The following is a 22,002-nucleotide window of genomic DNA, read 5'->3' as shown; positions in this document are numbered from 1 at the left end:
CTCCAGAGAGATGAACCAGTCTCAAGAAAGCAGGGCATGTGTTAAAACGGTTCTTGTGATGGATTTATTTCAATTGGCAAGGATCCAAAGTGTCTAATTCATATGCCTTTTGCTCCCAGACACTCTGCTGTGAGTCCCTTTCTAAGGCCTTTGAAAGGACCCCCTCCCTCCTCTCCCCTGCAGCAAGCCTGCTGCTCAGCCCCACACGATGTCCCACCAAGCTCCCTTCCTTCCCATGGCATCCCACAGCCTCTACGCGAAGGTAGTGAATTCACATGTAAGGTGGGCCCTCTGGGCCTCCGTAGGTTGACCTGATCACATGAACCAGCCCTTGGTGCTAGGCTTGGGGGATGGCTGCTCCTCTGTATCGCCCAGTGCTCGGAGCATGTATGCGCCTGCGTAGACCAGGAACTGTCCTACCACCTGAGCTGCATAGGACATAAACCGCAACAGACTTCTGCAACATAGCAAGATGGAGACACATCAGGCTTGGGATTCTGGCCTGGACAAAGTTCAAATGGCAGAAATGTTTCATCCTATGGCATCTTACTAGGCTCTGAGGCGGCAACAAGCATGCGTGAGTGGTAGCATCCACAGAACACCACTTTCATGGCACACAGTGTAGGCTGCCAGGGCTCTCCAGGCCCAGGGACACTCACTGGGGGTGCAGTGTAGCCCTCAAGCCACTTTGACAGGAGACTGCCTAAGTAGGACCTCAAGGGCCCTGCAGAGCCCCTGCCACTCTCGAGAACATATTTTTGCTATACGAGGATTCCCGCAGCTTGAGTGGGTGGGTGGGGCTTGCTGCTGCATCTCCTTGAGTGGGTGGGTGGGGCTTGCTGCTGCATCTCCTTGAGTGGGTGGGTGGGGCTTGCTGCTGCATCTCCTAGGTCAAGCTGAGGAAAGTTGTATTAAGAACTGGCATTATGATGTTCTATGGGGCCCTGTGGAGGGTAAGGTACCTGGGACATTCCAGCTTGCTCCTCAGAGTGAGGGGACACTTTGCTCTGTCCCAGCCTCTGAAGTCCCAAGGCTGAACTTAGTGTTATTTCAAGCTGAGTCAAACAAAATGTGTTCCTTCAAGTTCTTATTATTTTCCTAGCCTCAGAAGTTTTCACTCTGGCTTTTGTAAGATGACAACGTGTGTGTGTATGTGTGTGTGTGTGTGTGCATGTTCACACATGTGTGTGTTTACACATGCACGCAAGCATGTTTATGCATGAGTGTGTGTGTGTGCACGCGAGCGTCCATGTGTGCATGCTGCTGGGTATTAGACGTAGGGGCTCTAACATGCCAAGCAGGTGCTTTACCGCTGAGCTATATTCCTAGCTGAACTTCGCACTTTTTGATATGAGTCTGTGGTCTAAAAGTTAAACTGAAGACTACATGGATCAGCGCACACCTGATGACAACAGAAGATCCAAGACCTGTTGTGGGGCCCTGGGGCAGGAGACAAGGCGAGAAGAACCCCCTGTGCCGCACCTGGGTGTTTCCAGACCCCACAGATAGCCCCTGCAGACTGTTACCTTAACATGGCCTTGACGCTTGTGCATCGGATGTCGTAGGACACTGAGTACATCTCATACATGGTGGCCTTGACATTGAGGCAGCCAAGGAAGTCTTTGGGATTCAGTCGGTACAGGTCGAAGGTAACTCTGGCTATTCCCGATTTCTTTGGTTGCTGGCAGACTGGGACATACTTAGTGCCCTAGAGCATTGAAGCAAGGGACAGACTTAGGAGTGTGGTACTGGCCAAGACACTTGAACCACACAATTCTGGGGTTATGCCAAAGTTAGAGTCTCCTAAATGTCAGCTGTAATTAGTCTAGTCATTCTTACAGCAATACATACTCATCCCTTATCAACCTCCAGTTTAGTGACTCTGGATGACTTTGCTTTGGCTGTGAAGACTCCATGTCTGATGCATAGAGGTGTGCCTGCTTAGGGTGCTAAGGCTTGCTTGTTTGCGTGGAGGCCCGAGGCTACCCCTTGGGTATCCGAGGCCACCCCTTGAGTACGTGAGGAAATGGTCAGCCACCTCTTCTAATTGTCACAAAGCCATAGAGGAACAGGAAGCACTGTTTTCATTTCATTTCACAAGTAGCCCTGATGGAGAAAATGCTGGAACTTTGGGACTTGGGGAACAGGTAGAACAAGCCTCTCTAGGGGTATCTTCTATTTCCCAGTAACTGCCAAGGAGGAAAGATGACTTTGTGGAAACATTAGCCACTTATAGACTCTTTGTCCACCAGGGACACCGGGTGACCCTTCAGGTTGCAGGTGGGCATATGATCCCACGCTTGTAGATAGCTCTACAACAGACTCTGAGAGAGCCAATCCTGGCTCATGAGTTGCTTTCCTAAGTGAGGTTTTCTTGGTTTTTTGTTTTTTCCACACATCAGTCCCACTGTATCCAGGGTCAAGCTTAGATGATGCAAGAGTCCCTTGCCTCAGGAGCATGGGGGTTGGGAGGACTTGAAAACTGCATGTTATGTAATGAAAAACAAACAAACAAACAAATACACTTGAAATTAAAACATAAATTCCCCTAAAAGTGTGCCAGCCTTTCTTGATGAAGCTACTGCTGGCGTCCCCTCTTCCTACCACCCAGATCAGAAACGACAAACGGTTCTGGTTGGCACCCAGTATGTACCATGCACAAGAGGCTGTGCCTCCCCTCTACCAACTGTCCACTCTCTGAGGGAGAAATGTCATTCAAAAAACCCCAAACTGGGGCTGAAGAGGTGGCTCAGAGGTTAAGAGCACTGGCTGCTCTTCCAGAGGACCAAGGTTCAATTCCCAGCACCCACATGGTAGCTCATAACTGTCTGTAACTCCAGCCAAAACCCCAATGCACATGAAAATAAATGTATCTTTAAAAATAATCCAAAACTGAGTCAGACATGGCGGCACACAACTTTATTCCCAACACTTGTGTGAGGCAGAGGCAGGCAGATCTCTGTGGGTTTGAGGCTAGCCTGCTCTACAGGCAAGTGTCAAGACAGCCTGGGCTATGCAGAGACACTTTCTCAAGACAAACAAATAACTCAAGACTTAGGAATAGAAGGACTTAAACTTCATCACATTCTTTTCTGGCTTCTCAAACTTTATCTGACTCTCCCTTTAGGCTTCCTTAAGTGCTAAACCAAGATGCCCTCACAATGCTAAGTGTAGCGGCCCTGCCAGCTGGGTATGCAGAAAGCCTGCAGGAAAGGAAGGGTATGACTGGGCCCTGTTTTCTGCCAGAGTGGCAAGGAGCATCTTGGGATTTTAGGGCTCCAAGACTGAGGAAGGGAGACATCTGGTGGCTGTTTCTTGGTTGAGGTTTTTGCTCCAGTCAGAATGGGCCTCAGATAACCTTCTTGAGTTAACAGGACAATCTGTCCTCTGCAGGGAGCACCCGGTCTACCATACAGGAAAATGGCTGAGAAATTAAAGCAGGTGACAACTCCAGAGTGTTTAATGGGGCTTAGTGGTAGAGCATGAGCTATGTGTGTCTGTGAGGGCCTGGGTTCCATCCTCCCCTGCAACCCTAAAACCTCAGGTAGCCTTGAACATGGCAGTCACAATATTTACACTCACTACATCTTGTCATGACTTGGCTCTGTGCTACGTTTCATAGGTCCCATTACTGTGCAGGGCTTAGATGTGTCACTTCCTAACTCACCTCTGAAGTCTCATTTGCATAAACAGGAAACACCTTTCCCACTGTGTCAGTTTCCCATTGCAGCTATAACAAGTTACCCACAGCCTCAGCTTAGAAGTCACGTGCTCAGGCTGTGAAGGTTCTGGGAACAGGGATCCTGTCCAGTGTCCCCACCTTCCTTGGCCCTCCTCTTCCCCTGCATCTCATTGTAGATCTTCTCCTCCTGCGCTCCCACCCCATGAGGACCCTGCGGTGACACTGGCCTCTGGGATAATGCAGGATGGTCTCTCTATTTCACAACACACATCTGTGAAGACCCTCTGGTTCTGAGAACAAAAGCAGACATTCTGGAGGTCACGCAAGTGCACATCTTCCTCACACAGAAACCACACGGGGGAGGAGCCACTGTGTGGGAGAACACTGGCCTGGCCTGTGGCAAGCCATGGCTAGCTTGTCCCCCACACTACAAATAGTAAAAAGAAAGCCCAGAAGAAGAAAGAATTGGAAGCTGGGTGGTGGTGATGCACACCTTTAATCTCTGTGAGTTCGAGGCCAGCCTCATCTACAGATTGAATTCCAGGGTAGTCAGGGCAAGAAGGAAGGAGAGGAAGGGGAGGAGGAGAAAGAAGAAGGGAAAGAAAGAAAGAAGGAAGTAAAGAAAGGAAGAAAGAAGGAAAGAAAGAATGGAGGAAGGAAAGAAAAATTAGCAGAGCCCAAGATTAATCTGTCCTTTTAAAGATTTTCTAATCTGCCTATTCTAAGGGAATGGTTACTGTGGTGGTCTGTTCCAGGAAAGGCAACCATTCCTTTGTTTCTGGAGTTGCTATGACCAACTTGTTATGTTTCTGTCCTGCTGCTGTAACCCCACTTATTTACCTGCCAACACCCCCCCTCCATTTGGAACCCCCTACTCCTGAGTTATCTTTCCTATGTCCAGCACTGATCTCTTGAGCCCCGCCTTAGGAGGAGACAGCTCGTGCACATGAATAAAGCTTGTTTTGTTTTGGTTTGGTTTTGGTTTTTGAGACAAGTTCTCTCTGTGTAGCCTTGACTGTCCTGGACTTGCTTTGTAGACCAGGCTAGGCTTGAACTCACAGCGGTCCACCTGCCTCTGCCTACCAAGTGCTGGGATTAAAGGTGTGTGCCACACCGCCTGGCTTGAATAAAGCTTGCTTTAGTTTGGCCATGATTGGGTTGGCGGCCTTTCTCCTTGCATCTGTGGAATTAGCACATACGTACATACAGGCAAAATACTCATACATAGAAAACAAAATAATTTTTAAAGTTATGAGGCACATTTTGTGCATGTGTACACACATATATAGATATAGATATGTTATAATAAGACAAAGTGAAACATCTACCCCCAGAGGTGCTGTGAGTCTGTGTCCTCTGGCTATCCCACCACACTCAGGGGGAAACCACCTTGGCTGTGTATCTTTCCCATGAACAGTATATTGCTAATTTTGCATAGTTTTGAATTATCTGGAAATGGTTTAAATGCAGATCACGCTGTGGTCTGGAGATAGAGGATCAAGCTTCACGTCCCTTCCGGGTAAATACTAAACACAATTGTGCATCTCTGTTCTCCCAAGTCCTGATTTCCTACTGCACACTTGGGGAAAACGTGTAGCTCAGGGAATCAGTATTTTCCTTTGTTCTCTTTCTTTTCTTTTTCTGCTATTTTCCTTTTGGGGTTGGGGATCCAACCCAGGGCCTTGTGCACCTGAAGTGTGTTTACCACTAAGCTATGCCCCAGCTCCAAGTCAGTGTGTCCCCAATGACCCAAGTATGATGTCTCAGAATCACTCTGATGGAAGATCCTTTCAAAATGCAAGACAGACAGACGTGCTCAGTGGAGCGAAGTGACCGACTCTGGGACCACTCAAGTTCTCCAGTGCAGTTGTACTTTGTGGACTCAGCAACTGCCGGCTCTCAGTGCCAGATCAAGGCAGAGCATTCTCAGCAGTATGCAGCTTGTTATGCTGTGTCCCAGGCCCCTCCTTTCCTCTCCATTTTCCCACCTGCAGCCAGGCCAGATTTTTTCCTTTGTAGTTCCACCCAAGTGACAGAATATAGCAGTTTAGCACAGAAGTATGCCTGTAGTATGTGCTCGTGTGTGTATATGTGTGTGTGTGTGTGTGTGTGTGTGTGTGTGTGTGTGTATATATGTGCATATATATGTATATGCACACTTACCTTTACTCAGAGATCAGAAAAGGCATCAGATCCCTGGAAATGGAGTTACAGATGGTTGTGAGCTGCCATGTGGGTCCTAGGAACTGAACCTAGGTCCTCTGCAAGAGCAGCAAATGCTCTTCATTGCTGAGTCATCTCTCTAGCTCTAAGAATTCCACGGTCTTCTAGCCATTAAAGAGATTTGCAGTGGGTCCCCTAGTAAGGGGAGCAAGGGCTGTCTCGGCCATGGACTCTGTTGCCTTCAATCACTAACCCCCCCCCTGCTCCCCCCCCTACCCCCCCAGTGTGTCAGCCTGGCCAGGTCACAGAGGAAGAGGATACAGGCAGTCCTCAAGAAACTGGATAGGCTGGGCTGAGTTGGTAGGGAGGAGGGCTCTCCCTTTCTCAGGACTAGGGGAGGGGGATAGGGAGGAAGAGGGAGGGGCTGCGATTGAGATGTAAAGTGAATAAAATTTAAAAACTAAATGTACTAAAAGAGATTTGCAAAAATACAATAAGCTTAGTTCCTTGCTCTTTTTTTAGAGAGTGGTCATTTATTTTTAAGAAAGTATTTTCCTATTAGAAATGTGGTTTAAGCTCACCTTTACTGTTATTAGTCAACACATTTTTTTTAATTTCTCAATTTTAATCTTGAATAGTGGAAACGTCTGTATTTATGGATTATAGTTTCTCAACCCCGGTACAAGTGGCACTTGGAACTAGGTGATCCTTTGTTACAAAGGCTGTGTGTTGCAGTTTCCCTACTAGAAGTGTCCTCTGCCCCAGTTTATCACTAAACTGTCTTCAGATATTACTCCATGGCTCCTAAGGGCAAAATATGCCCAGGTGAGAACCTCTGATCGACAGCTGTTTGTGCAACCCACATTAACAAAGGATCTCGGAGTCTTCGTTACTTTTCATGAATCCTGAGATGAAAACGTCTGAAGCTGGCTGCCAGATGCACTGTTCTATGCTGTTCTCACACGGCACAGTTATGGGATCTGCGCAGACAGTGCCTGTAGCTGCCCTACATATGTCTTCAAGGTTGAAAAGCATTTTGTTCAAGTAAATATACAGCGGCCTGTCAACCTATGCGAACTCAAATAGACATACAGTGATGGCTGCACATCTCCATTCTACTGCAACGGACATGTGGTTTGTTGCCAGAATTTACTATCACTCACAAAGGTGACACGGGTGATCTGATACACATCTGCTGTATAGGTGCTAGTGTGATCTAGGTGCATGTCCAGGGATGGATCCACATTCCTAGGCCACAGATGCCTTTCAACTCTGCTCTTTCACACAGCAGTTTGTGGGAGGCTGAGGAAGCTTTTCCTATATCTTAAAGATGGAAAAAGAGATCATGGGGCTCCCATTTCCTCTTTGCTTTCTCTACCCCATGGTTCCGATATCAGTGGTCCTGCCTTACTGCTTGCCCTTGCCTCAGCAAGAGGCCACTGCCTGAGCAAGGAGGCAATATTTGATTATAGTGATGGAAGTGTGTGTAATGAGCGTGTGCGCACACACACACACACACACACACACACACTCACTAAGGATTAGGCCATTGGCCAAAGCTCATGTTCCAAAATCATATGATCTAAATTCAGAAACATCAACATTTCTAGAAACACTTGAGAATCCTTTTGAGTGTTGTGGCTGTAGCTAGGAGGTGAGTACATTCAGTATATAATCAGGATGTGGCCACCCAACACCAACCTAGACAGTGCACTTACAGGTAGAATGTCTACCCAGTTGTTGCTTGCGTAGCAAGGCTGTGCTCACCGGTGTCCATTTCTGTCCCTTTTCCAAGATCATGAAATGTGTGTTGTTCCTCAAGGTCTGAAAGAACTCCTCCGTGTCCACCACGGTACCATCCTCCTCCAGCACCAGCGTGACCAGGCCAGCTGTGATAGCCAGGATATCCAGAGTCTAGGTTTGCAAGGGAGGAGAGAAACGAGGTGAAGGGAGAGCTATTTGTACGGACCATCAATGACGTTCATGTTAAGGTTTCTGGAGGGCTGGCTGGCTGGGATAAAGCTGTGCCAGTGAAGAAAGCCATGGACTGCTATGTGCAATCCAGCCTTCACTCAGAAGAACAGACTAGGGATTTTGAACGGACCTCTCTCTTCCCAGGGAACAGGTGATCTAGTGCATGTTGGTAATCTCCGTGGTTGCCTGTCATGTAGAGGAATAAGCACATCTTGTGCTTCAAGCACATGGCTTTCTGCAGCACCTGCTTTACAGTCTGCATGCCGCATGCCCATTTCTCATTTCTGCAGACAGCTCTGAGAGTCTATGATTCTTCTTTATTTGAGAACACTGTTTCCCTCCCTCCCTCTCTTCCTTCCTTCTTTCGAGACAGGCTCTCTCTATGTAGTCCTGGCTGCCCTGGTACTTGCTCTGTAGACCAGGCTGGCCTCAAACTCAGAGATCCGCTTCCCTCAAGTGCTGGGATTAAAAGCGTGTGTCACCACTACCTGGAAGATGTGTCTTTTCTTTCCTTTTTTTTTGAAACAGGGTTTCTCTGTGTAGCCTTGGCTGTCCTGGATTCACTTTGTAGACCAGGCTGGTCTTGAACTCACAGCGATCTGCCTGCCTCTGCCTCCTGAGTGCTGGGATTAAAGGCATGTGCTGCCATGCCCGGCATCTTTTTTTTTTTTTTTTAAAGATTTATTTATTACATACACAATGTTCTGCCTGCATGTGCACCTGCACACCAGAAGAAGACAGCAGATCTCATCTTACATGACTGAGAACCTCCATGTGGTTTCTGGGACTTGAACTCAGGACCTCTGGGACAGCAGACAGTGCTCTTAACCTCTGAGCCACCTCGCCAGCCCCGATGTGCTTTTTATTAACACTGTGTCTTGGCACTGACTTAGTGCCAGGGCCTGGACTCTGAGCTAGCAAAGGTAGCAAAGAGTACCCAAGGTTGTGACCACAGTACCTTGTTGATAAGCTCCTGCAGGGTGCTGGCCATCACCCCACGCCGGCTGCTTCGGTCGTGGTTTGAGACTCGAAAAGGGCGAGCTGGATGCATGAGGGGTGTCAGCAGGGCTTTCTTAGTCTGCAACCCCATGAATGTCAGGGGCCTATGGAGCAGGCACAGAGGAGAACCATCCTTTAGACGAGGGTTTGGCTTTTGTCATCCCTCTCCAACCCCCAAGATATCGAGTTTCTCTGTATAACAGGCCTAGCTGTCCTGGAACTTGCTCTGTAGACCAGGCTGGCCTCAAACTCAAAGAGATACATTTGCCTCTTCTTCCTGAGTGCTAGGATTAAAGGCATGCACCACCAAGGCCAGGCTTTTTAAGAAGAGGTTTCACACACACACACACACACACACACACACACACACACACACACACACTGATATGTGTATGTGTGTGTATATATATATATATATATTTTTTTTTTTTTTTTTTTGAGACAGGGTTTCTCTGTGTAGCCTTAGCTGTCCTGGACTCACTCTATAGACCAGGCTGGCCTCGAACTCACAGAGATCCACCTGCCTCTACTTCCCAAGTACTGGGATTACAGTTGTGCGCTACCTGCCCCTCTGCAACTTTAATATTTGCATCTAAAAGAAAGAAACATACCACTTAGGCATTACTAAATGTTACATATATCCATAACTCCATGGGAGCAAGTAACACATACACTCAGCACACCCAGGAGCTGCCCTCAGTTTACTCCTTGGCCCCTCTCCAAAGTATATTTTACATCTATTGATTCAAAAACTTTCAGATTTATTTTGTATGTGCACGAGTATTTTGCCTGCATGTATATATGTGGACCACATGCGTGCCTGGTACCTGGGGAGTCTAGAAGAGAGCATCGGACCCCCTGGGGCTGGAGTTACAGATGGTTGTGAGCCACAGTGTGGGTGCTGAGACTAGAACCTGGGTCTGCTATAAGAGCAATATGTGCTTTCAGTCCCCAAGTCATCTCTCCAGCCCCCAAACATATACTTACTTAATATTATTTTTATGCGTGCCTGCATGCATATGATGTGCACACTTGGACACACATGTCACAGTGTGTGAGCAGAGGTCAGAGGACGCGCTTGTGGAGATTGTCCTCACCTTTTACTTTTATGTGGGTTTTAGGGATCAAATGCAGGTTGCCAAGCTAGTGAACCAAGAGCCTTTGCCCACTGAGGCACCTCAGCAAGCCCGCTGGGTGGGGTTTAAAGTGAAAAACTCAAGAAAATGATTTCTAGTGATTACAAATTAGCTACACCAATTTAGAGAGTTGGTGTATAGAAACAACGGTACATATTTATATAACCAGATACTGGTCAATGTATCAGTCAATTCAGGATTTTCTTTTGTTTTGTTTTAGTGTAGGGGGCAGAACTCAGGGCTCTATGCTTGCTAGGCATATGCTCTGCCACTGAGCTGGTTCCGGCCCCTCAACCAAGGTTTTGAGATCAGAATAAACGAACCGCCATCATAAATGTCATTGGAAGACCAGAAAGGCAAAACTCCAGGTCCCAAGTCACATGAAGCCTTGTATTTAGTTTTAATTCTTTGGAAAACGTGGAATTATACCCCTTCTGTTAAGCCAGTCTACATCATGTAAAACAGCATGTGCTCGGTTATACTCCTTTCATATGTACTCTTAGACATGAGAGATGTTATTTACTATTCTCCTTTCTAAGCAAAGGCTAAGTCCTAGACTTCAGCTGAGGCAGATCTACTACTGACAATTTAAACAATGGACCCCCAAACCACACCAACATGGATCAGGGAAATAATTACACCAACATCGAGACAACATTTTCTGAGGAAAACAAGCCAACCCTCTATTATTCAATTTTTGTTAATGGGAAAACTAGAAGAAAGTAGTGTGGTAGGTTAGTGAGAAAGAACGAAGATGGCTGCTCTTTCAGTAACTAGTTAGGAAAAACTATTGTTTTATTTGGCCTTACTGTTTAATTAACCCGATTTTCAAACTTCAGTGGGGTTGTTTCTGTCTTGGTGGTTTTGAGTCAGGGTCTCCTGTAGCCTAGGTTAACCTTCAACTCCCTATATGGCAGAGGATGACCCTGAGCCCCAGGCAGCCACCACCTTTCACAGGCCAGCTGGGTGCTATTGGCTAAGTAAAGAATGTGTGAGCAAAGCCTGCATACTTGACAATGCAGGACACCCGTTGCAGTGAAAGAACGCCAAACTGCCTCTGCCATACCACTGCGTGTGCTCAAGTAACACACAGTGTCTAACACACTAGGGAAATAATCCTGGGAAGTGAAGCATTGAGACCCTGTCCAAAAATAGCTCCATCGGGGTGACAAGTGTGCTGTTGACCTCAGTGGTTAAGGCTTTGTGGAAACCAGGTGAGTGACGCACAAGGTGCTTTAGCCCAGGCTTGTGGGCTCTTTTCCAGTTAGGAACAAAGCCCTAAAGACGCTATCCAAAGGGGCTGGAGAGAAGGCTGCTCTTTCAGAAGACCTGGCTTTGATTCTCAGCACCCACATTGTAGCTCACAACTGTAACTCCAGTTCTAGGGGATCTGATGTCCTCTTCTGGCATCTGTGGGTACTGCATGCATGTGGTGCACATATATGCATTCTGACATGCATATATGTGGCCTGTTTTTGGATCACTTCCCCCTAGTAGGGCTGCCTTGCCTGGCTTCAGTGGAAGAGGATGTGTTCAGTCCTGATGTGACCTGATGTGGGGGAGGGCTCCCCCTTTTTTGAGAAGGGGACAGGGGGAGGGGAAGGGGAAGGGGGAGGAAGAGTGTGAGAGGGTGGGACCAGGAAGAGAAGAGGGAGGGGGCTGCATTTGGGACATAAAGTGAATAAATAAATAAACAAACTTTAAAAACCTCATACACATAAAATAAAAGTAAACAATCTTTTAAACAAAACAAAATAAAACAAAGCAAAAAACAAAACAAACAAACAGAACCCTGTCAGGTTAAGTCTTGTTGCTACCTGGTTGACGTGTCTCAGGAAGCGTCCTATGGCTCCACCAACAAGTTGGTACTCTAGAATCAGACCTGAATGGTCTTAAGTACACACAATCAGCACCACCAGGGTTTCAAGACTGCTTGTCTCTGAGCACCTGCCAGGGTAATTCTTCAGACACACCGTTGTCGCCACACCATCCATCACACCCCATTTCTCAGGTGAGAGGTCTGAGGCCCAACATGGCTTCTCAACGTCATTCAAAGTGGTAAAGGTAAGCGATGGGATGGGATGTGGTATCTGCCCTGAGCTAAATTTTTCTGTTGGGTGGGAGAGCTTCAGATCCAAGCAGTCAACAGCATTCTGGAGCAACCAAGTTGAAAGCATAGCAGCTTAAAACATGATTACTTAATTAATTAATTATTTATTTGGTTTTTCAACACAGGGTTTCTCTGTGTAGCCTTGGTTGTCCTGGACTCACTGTGGACTAAGCTGGCCTTGAACTCATAGAGATCCACCTTCCTCTGCCTCCTGAGTGCTGTGATTAAAGGTGTGTGCCACTACACCTAGCTATTTTACCATAATAATAATGATGATGATGATAATATAATAATCCTAGATGTCCTGGAACATGCATTGTAGATCAGGCTGGCCTTGAACTCATGAAGATCTGCCATCCTCTGCTTCCTAAACTCTGGGACTAAAGTTTTACACTACTTTGGGCTGGAGAGGTGGCTCAGGGGTTAAGAGCACTGGCTGCTCTTCCAAAGGTTCTGAGTTCAATTCCCAGCAACCATGTGATGGCTCACAACCAGCTATAATGAGATCTGGTGCCTTAATCTTGCATGCAGGCATACATGCAGTCAGAGTACTCTATACATAATAAATAAATAAATAGATAAATCTTTAAGAAGAAGAAGAAAAAAAAAAGGCTTGCACCACCATGCCCAGCCAAATTTTTATTATTTTTAATTAGGTATAGGTGTGTATGTTCGCATGTGGGTATATGCAAGTGAAGGCAGGTACACGTGAAGGACAGACACTCAAATATACTAGGAATTAAAAATGGTTGTGAGCCTCCTGGTGTGGGTTCTAAGAACTGAACTCAGGTCCTTTGTAAGAGCATCAAGTACTCTTAACCATAGCAAGTTTGTATTTATATGCTCGATTCCTCCCTCCTTTCAGATGTAGAAAGTGACTTCACAATTTGTTTCCCATGAGGCTGCACTCAGGGGACTCGGATAGACCAAAGGGTCCCCGACCTGGGTCTCCCATCAGAACGACTTTGGAACCTTGAGCAGAAACCTAGATGGGCCCAGCACAGCAGTGGGCCTGCTGGCATATGGCTCCTGAACTTCTGCCTTGATTCGGAGGAGTTGCACTGGGTTTCTGTTGCACAACCCACAGAAGAAATGTTCACACATGGCTGAGCTACCACTAGGGCAGAATTCATGCAGTGCTGTCATACCTGGTGACTTGGAAGGCAGCGGTTGGGGACTGGCTATGTTTATGCTTCCCAACCGGCATCCCAGCTTTGTCCTCAGCCTACTCTGTACTGTGAAACTCTAATCTGGTCATGTCCTCATAAAAGTTCTCCATCAGGCAAACACCTATGTACGCTAAGGGATTACCAAGAAACTTGTAGGTCATAGTCATGAGTTAGATGGTGACCTAGGGACAGTAGGCAGTGGGGAAGGTCAGTAAGCAGTGCCAGGTTTGGAGTTTTCAACATACACCCAAAGCTTTTGGAGGGCAGGGCCATTTTGAAACAGGGTCTCACTATGACCAGGAACTCATGTGCTTCTTCCTCCCTCTTCTATGTGTTATAGCTGCAGGCCTGTGTCACCACACCTGACTCTCTAAGCACAACTTTCTTACCTTGGTGTCTGTCCCTCAGGAGATTCTGAGCCCCCTGTGGAGAGTCTATGTCCTACTCTGAGGGAAAGTCATTGCTATTATCCACGAGGGCTCTGGAAGCTGCAGCGGCTGCCTGAGCATCCCCCCTCACCCCACCCCCCACATGCCATTTTTTGCTAAGTCAAAAGCATGGCAGGATGACTTAAGAGACACAAGAGAACAGGGCTCTGTATTGGAAACACCAAAAAAGTCCTGGTCTAACCACATGCAGCAGAAGGCACGTTTTTGACCTAATTAACTGGCCTCCAGATCTCCAGTTCTCTCCATTGGAAAAAGATACATGTCTTCCCAAGAATCACTCCAGTAACCTGGCTCAGCTGAAGAGTTCAAAAGCCCCACTGTCTTTTCTCATCTGACAAGATAAGAGCTGGCAATCACTGTGGCCCTCGGAGCCTCTGCCTGCCCTCTGGGCAGCCTGCTTGGCTAGGAAGGACAGTGGGTCTTTTGTTCTTAGCTTACTATTTCCTCACCAGGAACTGGTTCATTGCTTGAGATAAGACTCTTGGAACACACACACAGACACACACAATGTACATATGCACACACACAGAGCACACACACACACAGACATAGACAGAGAGACATACAGTATATATTCACATACACAGACACACAGAGAGACACACAGAACACACACATACAGAATATACAGACACACACACAGACTACACATACACATAGAGACATACACAGAGAGACATACAGAACACACACCTAGAGACACACAGAACACATATACACATAGACACACAAAACACACACACACAGACATAGACAGAGACACAGACACACAGAACACATACACACATGGAGACACAGAACACACATAGACACGCAGACACTCACACAACCCAAAACATTTATATCAAGGATGAGTACCTTAATGTGTCAAATATAAGAAATCAGGCTGGGTGGTGGTGGCACATGCCTTTAATCCCAGCATTTGGGAGGCAGGGGCAGGTAGATTGCTGTGAGTTTGAGGCCAGCCTGGTCTACAGAGCTAGTTCCAGGACAGCCAGGGCTACACAGAAAAACTCTATTGAAAATCAAAAAACAGCTGGGCAGTGGTGGTGCATGCCTTTAATCCCAGCACTTGGGAGACAGAGGCAGGTGGATCGCTGTGAGTTCAAGTCTAGCCTGGTCTACAAAGCGAGTCTAGGACATCCAAGGTAAAACAGAGAAACCTTGTCTCAATAACACACAAAGGGGTTAAATGAACATTTATTCACACTAAACTTGCTTAGCAGACATGTATGAGCACTGACATCTCCAACTAAATGATCAACTGGGCCAAGCTGCTGAGTGAATAACAGGTCAGAGTGTTACTGAACAGGCTGTGAGTGGTTCCTACCCACGCTGTCCCATAGGAAAGGCAGAATGCCTTACATGGGGCCATTGACACTCTGCTGAAAGTGGGGTTTCTGTTTCCATGTCCTCAAAATTCTGACTTGTCAAAGGTAAGAGGGCACCTGAAGAGTTGAGGGTGTGGCTTAGTCATCAGCAGAACATAAGGGCCCAGAGATCAGTCCTCCTTCCTCGCTTTCTCCCCAAAAGCAAAACAGTAAGAGGACCGAAAGACTCTGCTTTCCACCACGCCAACAATGAAAGCAGTTGCTCCCTAATTCCTTGGAAACTGGGTGCAGACAATTCTACGAAGTAGGAAGGGAAGCAACTCATTGAGGAAAAATAATAAGGAAGTGGGGTGTTTAAGGAAGTAGATTGTTAGAGGAAATCAAAACAGTAATAGAAATCAGATTTCATAGAATATTCTTGAACATTGTCATGTATCAGATCTCCCAGAAGAGAGACACAAAGCCAGAAGTCATAGATTGACTGCCCACGTGAGCTTTTCTCCAAAAGATCACTACCCCTTCCCACAGACATACACTTACACACTAGAGGGAAAAGACCAAAAACAAGATCAAAATCCCAGCACATCAACAGTAAGGCCAGGACTATGTGAAACCTCAACCTCATCTCATTGACTCAATGTCCCTGAGCAAGACCAGTCTCAAGGGGAAATAAAATGCATGCTGTCAAATGTATTGCTTCACAAAATAATAGAATGCTCACCAGATTCAGACCTCATGCCAAGGCCCACCAGACAAGACTGAGTGAATCCCCCTCAACTTCTATGAAAGACTTCTATTCCCTCTCAGGCACCCAGGAGCTTGCTTGCTGCTGCTTTGTGGTACATTCCAGTCAATTCTCTGTCCTTTGTGCCTTTGGTAAACTCTCATACCACCTGGCCCACTGGCCTTGCCCACTATTCCATAAAAAGCTTTCTTCGTGTGCTACTCAAGGGCTGATGTCTCTCCTGAAAGTGCTGGAGGAAAGGCCCTGGAACTAGGTCTTGGAGAGAAATACAGCTGTCTGCCATTAACCTCAGGGGTGGGCCCCAGGAACCCGAGTGTCCCCACATCCACAGATGCTCAAGTCTCTTATACAAGATGTAATGTTTGTAGAACCCACAAGAATCCTCTTGAATATTTTAACCACCTGCAGATTACTGAACGAACCAAGTACAATGTAAGTAGCTGCTCTACTCTATAACATAGGGGAAAGGCTGTGTTTGTGCAGGTGAAACTGAAAAAATACAGATATTTTCCAGAGCCAGAGATGGTGGTACATACCTGTACCCTCAGGTGGTACATATCTGCACTCTCAGGTGGCACACATCTACATCCTCAGGTGGTACACACCTGCATACTCAGGTGGTGTGTACTTGCACTCTCAGGTGATACACACCTGTACCATCAGGTGGTATACATCTGCATACTCAAGTGGTACACATCTGCACTCTCAGGTGGTACACACCTTCATCCTCAGGTGGTACACACCTTCATTCTCAGGTGGTACACACCTTCATCCTCAGGTGGTACACACCTTCACTCTCAGGTGGTACACACCTTCATCCTCAGGTGGTACACACCTTCACCCTCAGGTGGTACACACCTTCATCCTCAGGTGGTACACACCTTCACTCTCAGGTGGTACACACCTTCATCCTCAGGTGGTACACACCTTCATCCTCAGGTGGTACACACCTTCACTCTCAGGTGGTACACACCTTCATCCTCAGGTGGTACACACCTTCACTCTCAGGTGGTACACACCCACCTTCATCCTCAGGTGGTACACACCTGCACTCTTAGGTGGTACACATCTGCACCCTCAGGTGGTACACAACTGTAGATGACACAGAATGACTGCATTCTCAGTACCCGAAGAGGCGGAAGCAGTCAGATCACAAGTTTGAGGCCAGCCAGGGCTACATAAGAGAATCTAGTCTTAGTATCAAAAAAAGCAGAGCCGGGCGTGGTGGCGCATGCCTTTAATCCCAGCACTCGGGAGGCAGAGGCAGGCTGATCGCTGTGAGTTCGAGGCCAGCCTGGTCTACAAAGTGAGTCCAGGATGGCCAAGGCTACACAGAGAAACCCTGTCTCGAAAAACCAAAAAAAAAAAAAAAAAAAAAGAAAAGAAAAGAAAAGAAGAAAAGCAACCAACCAACCTCCTCTCCAAACAAAAACAAGCACCATTTTCCCCCCTGCAGTTGGCTGAATCCATGGGGGCAGATGCCATGGTGTAGTTTTATCCTTTTGCTGTTATTAGTGATGGAAGCTGAGGGATCAGCCACAGCTGCTGTGTGTTAGGCATTCAGAAAGCAGGGAATGCACATGAGGGAAGTAAAGAACAGAAAGAAAAAGATCAGGCAAACAGCACAGGGCCAAGAATATGTGCGGACAATGTGAGGTCAAACACCAGCTAGAGAGAGAGAGAGGAGATGACAGCTGGGAAGGTGCACATCAGGCTTAGAGAGCTGTCCACAGCCACACAGGGCCGAGTCCAAGGGTAGCTGGACCTAACGGCAGATTCCAGCAAATTAGGCTTCCTATCACCAGGCTCCCCACACCACGGCCCCTTGTAGGTAGCACGTACGGTTGGAAGGCGCCTGCCCACACCTCTGAACCCAGGCTGCCTGACCCTTGTCTGTTCTCACTGACCTAACAGAACGCTTGCTCTAAGAGCTCAGGACACAAGACTAAAGCCCTTGAGCACTTTGCAATATTATTGTGAAAGGATGTTTGGTTCCAGAAACAGAAAGCCTGGAGGTTTGCTTGTGGCAAACCTGTCCTCTCTCTAACATCACCAGTGAAGCCAGGATAAATTCTGAGCTGAAAATGCAGGTGTACAAAACCAAGTTCTTATCAGAGGGAAGGCACTCTGATTCTTTTTCAAGTGACACTGGAGATGGAGCCTGTGGTATCAAGCAGTCCCTGGACCACTGAGCAGTACCCAGCCATTGAAGATCTTCTGAATAATTACAAACGCTCATGCTGCCCTTTCAGGGTGAATATCAGCTTTGCAACAACTTCATAGTTTGGCCAAAGTAGACTTTGTCTGTGATGATAAACACCTATAAATATCCAGAGTTTTGCTGGAAGACTCCGGGCCTCTTTCCTTCTTACCAAGGTCTCCAGTGGTTACCAGCTTGTTGACAAGCTGTTTCTGAACTTGCAGTTAGAGGTAGGAGAGACGACCCAGCAGTTAAGAGTGCATACAGCAATTGCACAGGACCCAAGTTTAGTTCCCAGTTCTCACATCAGGTAGTTCACAACGATTTGTAACTCCAGCTCCAGGAAACCCCAAACATCTTTTCTCCCCCTCAGGCATTCCACACACAAATATGCACATATGCGCACAAATAAAATAAAATAAAAAAACCAGCTGGTCATAGTGGAGCATGCCTTTAATCCCAGCACTCAGGAGGCAGAGGCAGGCAGATTTCTGTGAATTCGAGGCCAGCCTGGTTTATAAAGAGAGTTCTAGGACAGCCAGGGCTATGACACAGAGAAACCCTGTCTCGAAAAACAAAAATAAATAAATAAACAGATAAGTAAATAAAACTTTAAAAAAAATATATATATATATCATTGAAGAAGACTTCGTAACTTGTGTGAATGTGGTGTGTGTACACACACCTGAGCACACACAGAGGCTGAAGCAGGACATTGGGTATTCTGCTTCATCAGTCTTTCTACCTTATAGAACACACACACACACACACACACACACACACACACACACACACACACACCTATATATAAAGACCAAAAGACCAGGTCTTTTTCTGAATCTGGAGCTAGGCTGGTGGCCAAGGGGCCCTGAGCACCCTCCTGCCTCTGTCTCCCACATGGCTGAGGTTCTGGGTGCCTGTGACCATGCCTGGCTTTACATGAGGGGGCTTGCATCTGAGCTGAGACTTCTGCTTAGGCAGGAAGCACACCAACCCCTGAGCTGTCTCTCCTGCCCCAAGGACTTCATCCCTGTTTACAAGCATGCTCTCTCCCACCTCAGCCCAGGGCTTCCTCCATGCCTACTCTACTACGGAGCCCCACCCCCAGGACAAGTACCTAGCTTCTTCATAATGTGTTTATTGATTAAGTCCCCTCCCTGGCAGACTCCAGTTAGTAACTAATGAATGACAACTACAGTGAACTGTTCTGGGCTGTTTGCATCCACTGACAGGAAGAAGAAATACGGCAGGACTAACAGTGAACACACAGTGCGCCTTGCCTGTGGCTCTTTAGCCTGGATAGGATTTTAAAGAAGGGTGGGGAAGGGGGGAAAAAAAAATCTTTCCCCTTCAGCCAGCAAGTATCATAGGTTATTTTCTTCTGGTTTTGTTTGGAGTCAAGTCAGGCCAAAGGATTAGAGCAGGCTGGTCTGCAAGTAGGTAGATTTTTTTTTTTTTTAAAGAACTGAAGCAAGTTTGTCACTAGCAAGAAGAAGCCATGAGCTCTGGTTACTTTTCAGTCTGGAATGGAGGGTGCCGTAGATCATACAGTCTCCAGTGTTTTGCTTTACTGAGTCACTCCCGCCTCACACACGATGACACCGTAGAGATATCACCCATGTTTCCACATTTTGGATTTCAGTAAACCATTGCCTGGTCAGATACAAGGCTAAGGTCATGCCTCCTACTGTGAGGCAAACTGGGGCCTGCTTGGTGAACCTCAGCCCTTGGAGAAGGGAGAACTACAGAGCCATGGCTCTTGTCCTTAAAAGTGTTGGTGAGGGCAGATGCCAAAGAGAAGCCCCCGTCCCCCCCACCCCCAGTCTGAGCAGCAGGGCTAGATGGATGAAGGAAAATAAGGCTCTCGGCACAGGCAGACAGGAGCAGAGGAAAGCGGGGGAGCTAAAGTGGAAGGCCGCAGGTAGAATTAGGAAATCTGGCCAAGAGCTGTGTCATGTTGTGAGGCTGCCCTGTGGTCCTCCCCATTTAAACGTGGATGGTCCGCCCACCCATCGTCTGCCACGGTGTTATTTGGGAGACTTTATTTTGTTTGTTTGTTTGTTTTTTTCGAGACAAGGTTTCTCTGTATAGTCTTGGCTGTCCTGGACTCGCTTTGTAGAGCAGGCTGGCCTCAAACTCACAGAGATCCACCTGCCTCTGCCTCCTGAGTGCTGGGATTAAAGGCATGCCCTACAACTACCGGCTTTGGGAACCTTTTAGAAATTTCCCAACCCCCAAAGTTAAACCTTTGTTTCAAGAGGAAGCAGGTAGCATCCAGGAAGACCAGTCTTTTTTCTTCTAGTAGCTACTATTCTAACTTTGTGGACTGACACACTGTTTCCCTTCTGGCCCTGTCTGATAAACTGCTGGACACCCACGGTTGGTGACTCTATGCTTCCTCGCTCACATTTCTCTCAGGAGATACACAGTGAGATCTGTCACTGTGGGGCCTGTGCTTCTATGCACTTGGCTTCTTTCTCCATCCTTCTGCGGTACTTTCACTATCTTTAGAGAGACAAAAGCTCACTGTTGAACCTCTCAGTGAAGTCATTGCCTTGCCGTGACTCTGAAAGCCAGTCATCTAGACTAGAGAAAGAATCAGAGGCAAGAACAGTGTGAGTTCGAGACCAGCCTGGACTGGTCTCCAACTCGCAGTTCTAAACTAGACTGGGCCTTAGAAGGAGACCCCGGACGTCCTTCAGTCTTTGTCAGTCTCTCTCTCTCTCTCTCTCTCTCTCTCTCTCTCTCTCTCTCTCTCTCTCTCTCTCTCTCTGTTTCTAATTCCTTCTCTCTGTGTCTCTCATCTTCACTGTGTCTGTCTCTCATTCCCTGTCTCTGTGTCTCTGTCCCCAAATTTCTGTCTCTAATGTCTCTGCCTCAGTGTCGTTCTGTGTCTCTGTCTCTTTCTTACACACACACACACCTCTGCCTCATAATGTCTAGGATATTACCAAGAACTAGAATGTTCTATTAATATATGGAGATTAAACCGAATGGTGTGTGTGTGTGATACCAGTGGCTTGGAGCAAGACCACTCTAAAAGGGCCAAATCTGCCCCTCAAAAACCTGAATAAAGCAATCTCTCCTGAATAGGCATGGTCCCTACTCACCTGGATGATCTAAGCCTAGACTCTCCTCTACTTCCCCCAATTTGATTTTAAGTCCCAGGAAACAGAGAAACTTTGACCAGCATAGACACTCCAGGGTTCCCAGTACCTCATCTTCTGTAGGTTCTGTAGGAGCTGCGAGAGATGCGGCCACCCCCGCGTTCACCACTGCCGCTTTTTTTTTTTTAAACAGACTTCCACGCACCTCGGAAGCGCCCTATCCCGCACCTGCGTCCCTTTACAGGAGGAACCTCGGGGTTGTTGAGCCGGTTGGCGCTGGCTGGCGTGGGTGTGGGCAGGCCCGGCGGTGCGGACTGGCAAGGGGACCATGGTCGAGAGAGCGGAGACCGGGGGTGGATGATAGGGTGTGAGAAGAAGGAGGAGCTCGGGGTTCACGGGAACGCGCAGGGAGATGGTGACTTGGGGCGCAGGACCCGGGGGCAGAGGAAATAGAGACGACCTGAGTACACAGGAAGAAGGGTGACCCCGGGCATAGGTGTACATGGGCAGCACTCGCCTGATAAGGGCTCCCGCGTAGTCCCTGGCGGTCTCCATTGACGCGGGTCCTCCTGTCCCCAGGCCGCTCCTCTTAAATCACTGCCCTGTCCGCCCCGCCCCGCGGCGGCTTGACCCGACCCAGCCCAGACCTTGGCGGCAGGCTGAGCTTCTGCGAGCAGCAATTAATTCTGGCTCCCACGCCTGGGTCCCGGGGCCACGCCCCTACGCGGGCAAACGGTGCCGAGGGCCTTGGAACCCCAGATTTGGTGGTGTTAGTGACTATTGTCAAGTTGTTTATTTTTCTCTCTGGAGGCGGGGGTGACTGGTGACATCGCCAGTGCCTGCGACATCACTTGGCAGTGGAAAAGCAGGTGTGCGTGGGGCAAGCGAATTGTCTTCATGCTCGAGTCTTCAGAGCCCGAACTAGGGGTTGGGCGGC

The 22,002-nt window shown here is 47.6% G+C and overlaps 1 protein-coding gene across 1 annotated transcript; it reads right to left on the bottom strand.

Annotated features, from left to right (window-relative positions):
- Positions 1 to 230: 230 nt before the first annotated feature.
- Cidea (cell death inducing DFFA like effector a) lies at positions 231 to 21,620 on the bottom strand. Its single transcript, XM_051163222.1, has 5 exons — positions 21,294 to 21,620; positions 8,778 to 8,969; positions 7,613 to 7,759; positions 1,527 to 1,708; positions 231 to 457 (listed from the first exon to the last, which is right to left on the bottom strand). Exons 1-5 carry the CDS (start codon positions 21,618 to 21,620, stop codon positions 316 to 318), a joined length of 990 nt encoding a protein of 329 aa, XP_051019179.1. The 3' UTR covers positions 231 to 315.
- Positions 21,621 to 22,002: the final 382 nt, after the last annotated feature.

This window comes from Acomys russatus, chromosome 20 (assembly GCF_903995435.1).
Source record: "Acomys russatus chromosome 20, mAcoRus1.1, whole genome shotgun sequence".
In the NCBI taxonomy this organism is placed as follows: domain Eukaryota; kingdom Metazoa; phylum Chordata; class Mammalia; order Rodentia; family Muridae; genus Acomys; species Acomys russatus.
The sequence above is the reverse complement of the archived record's forward strand: the minus strand, read 5'-3'. Positions and strand labels throughout refer to the sequence as shown.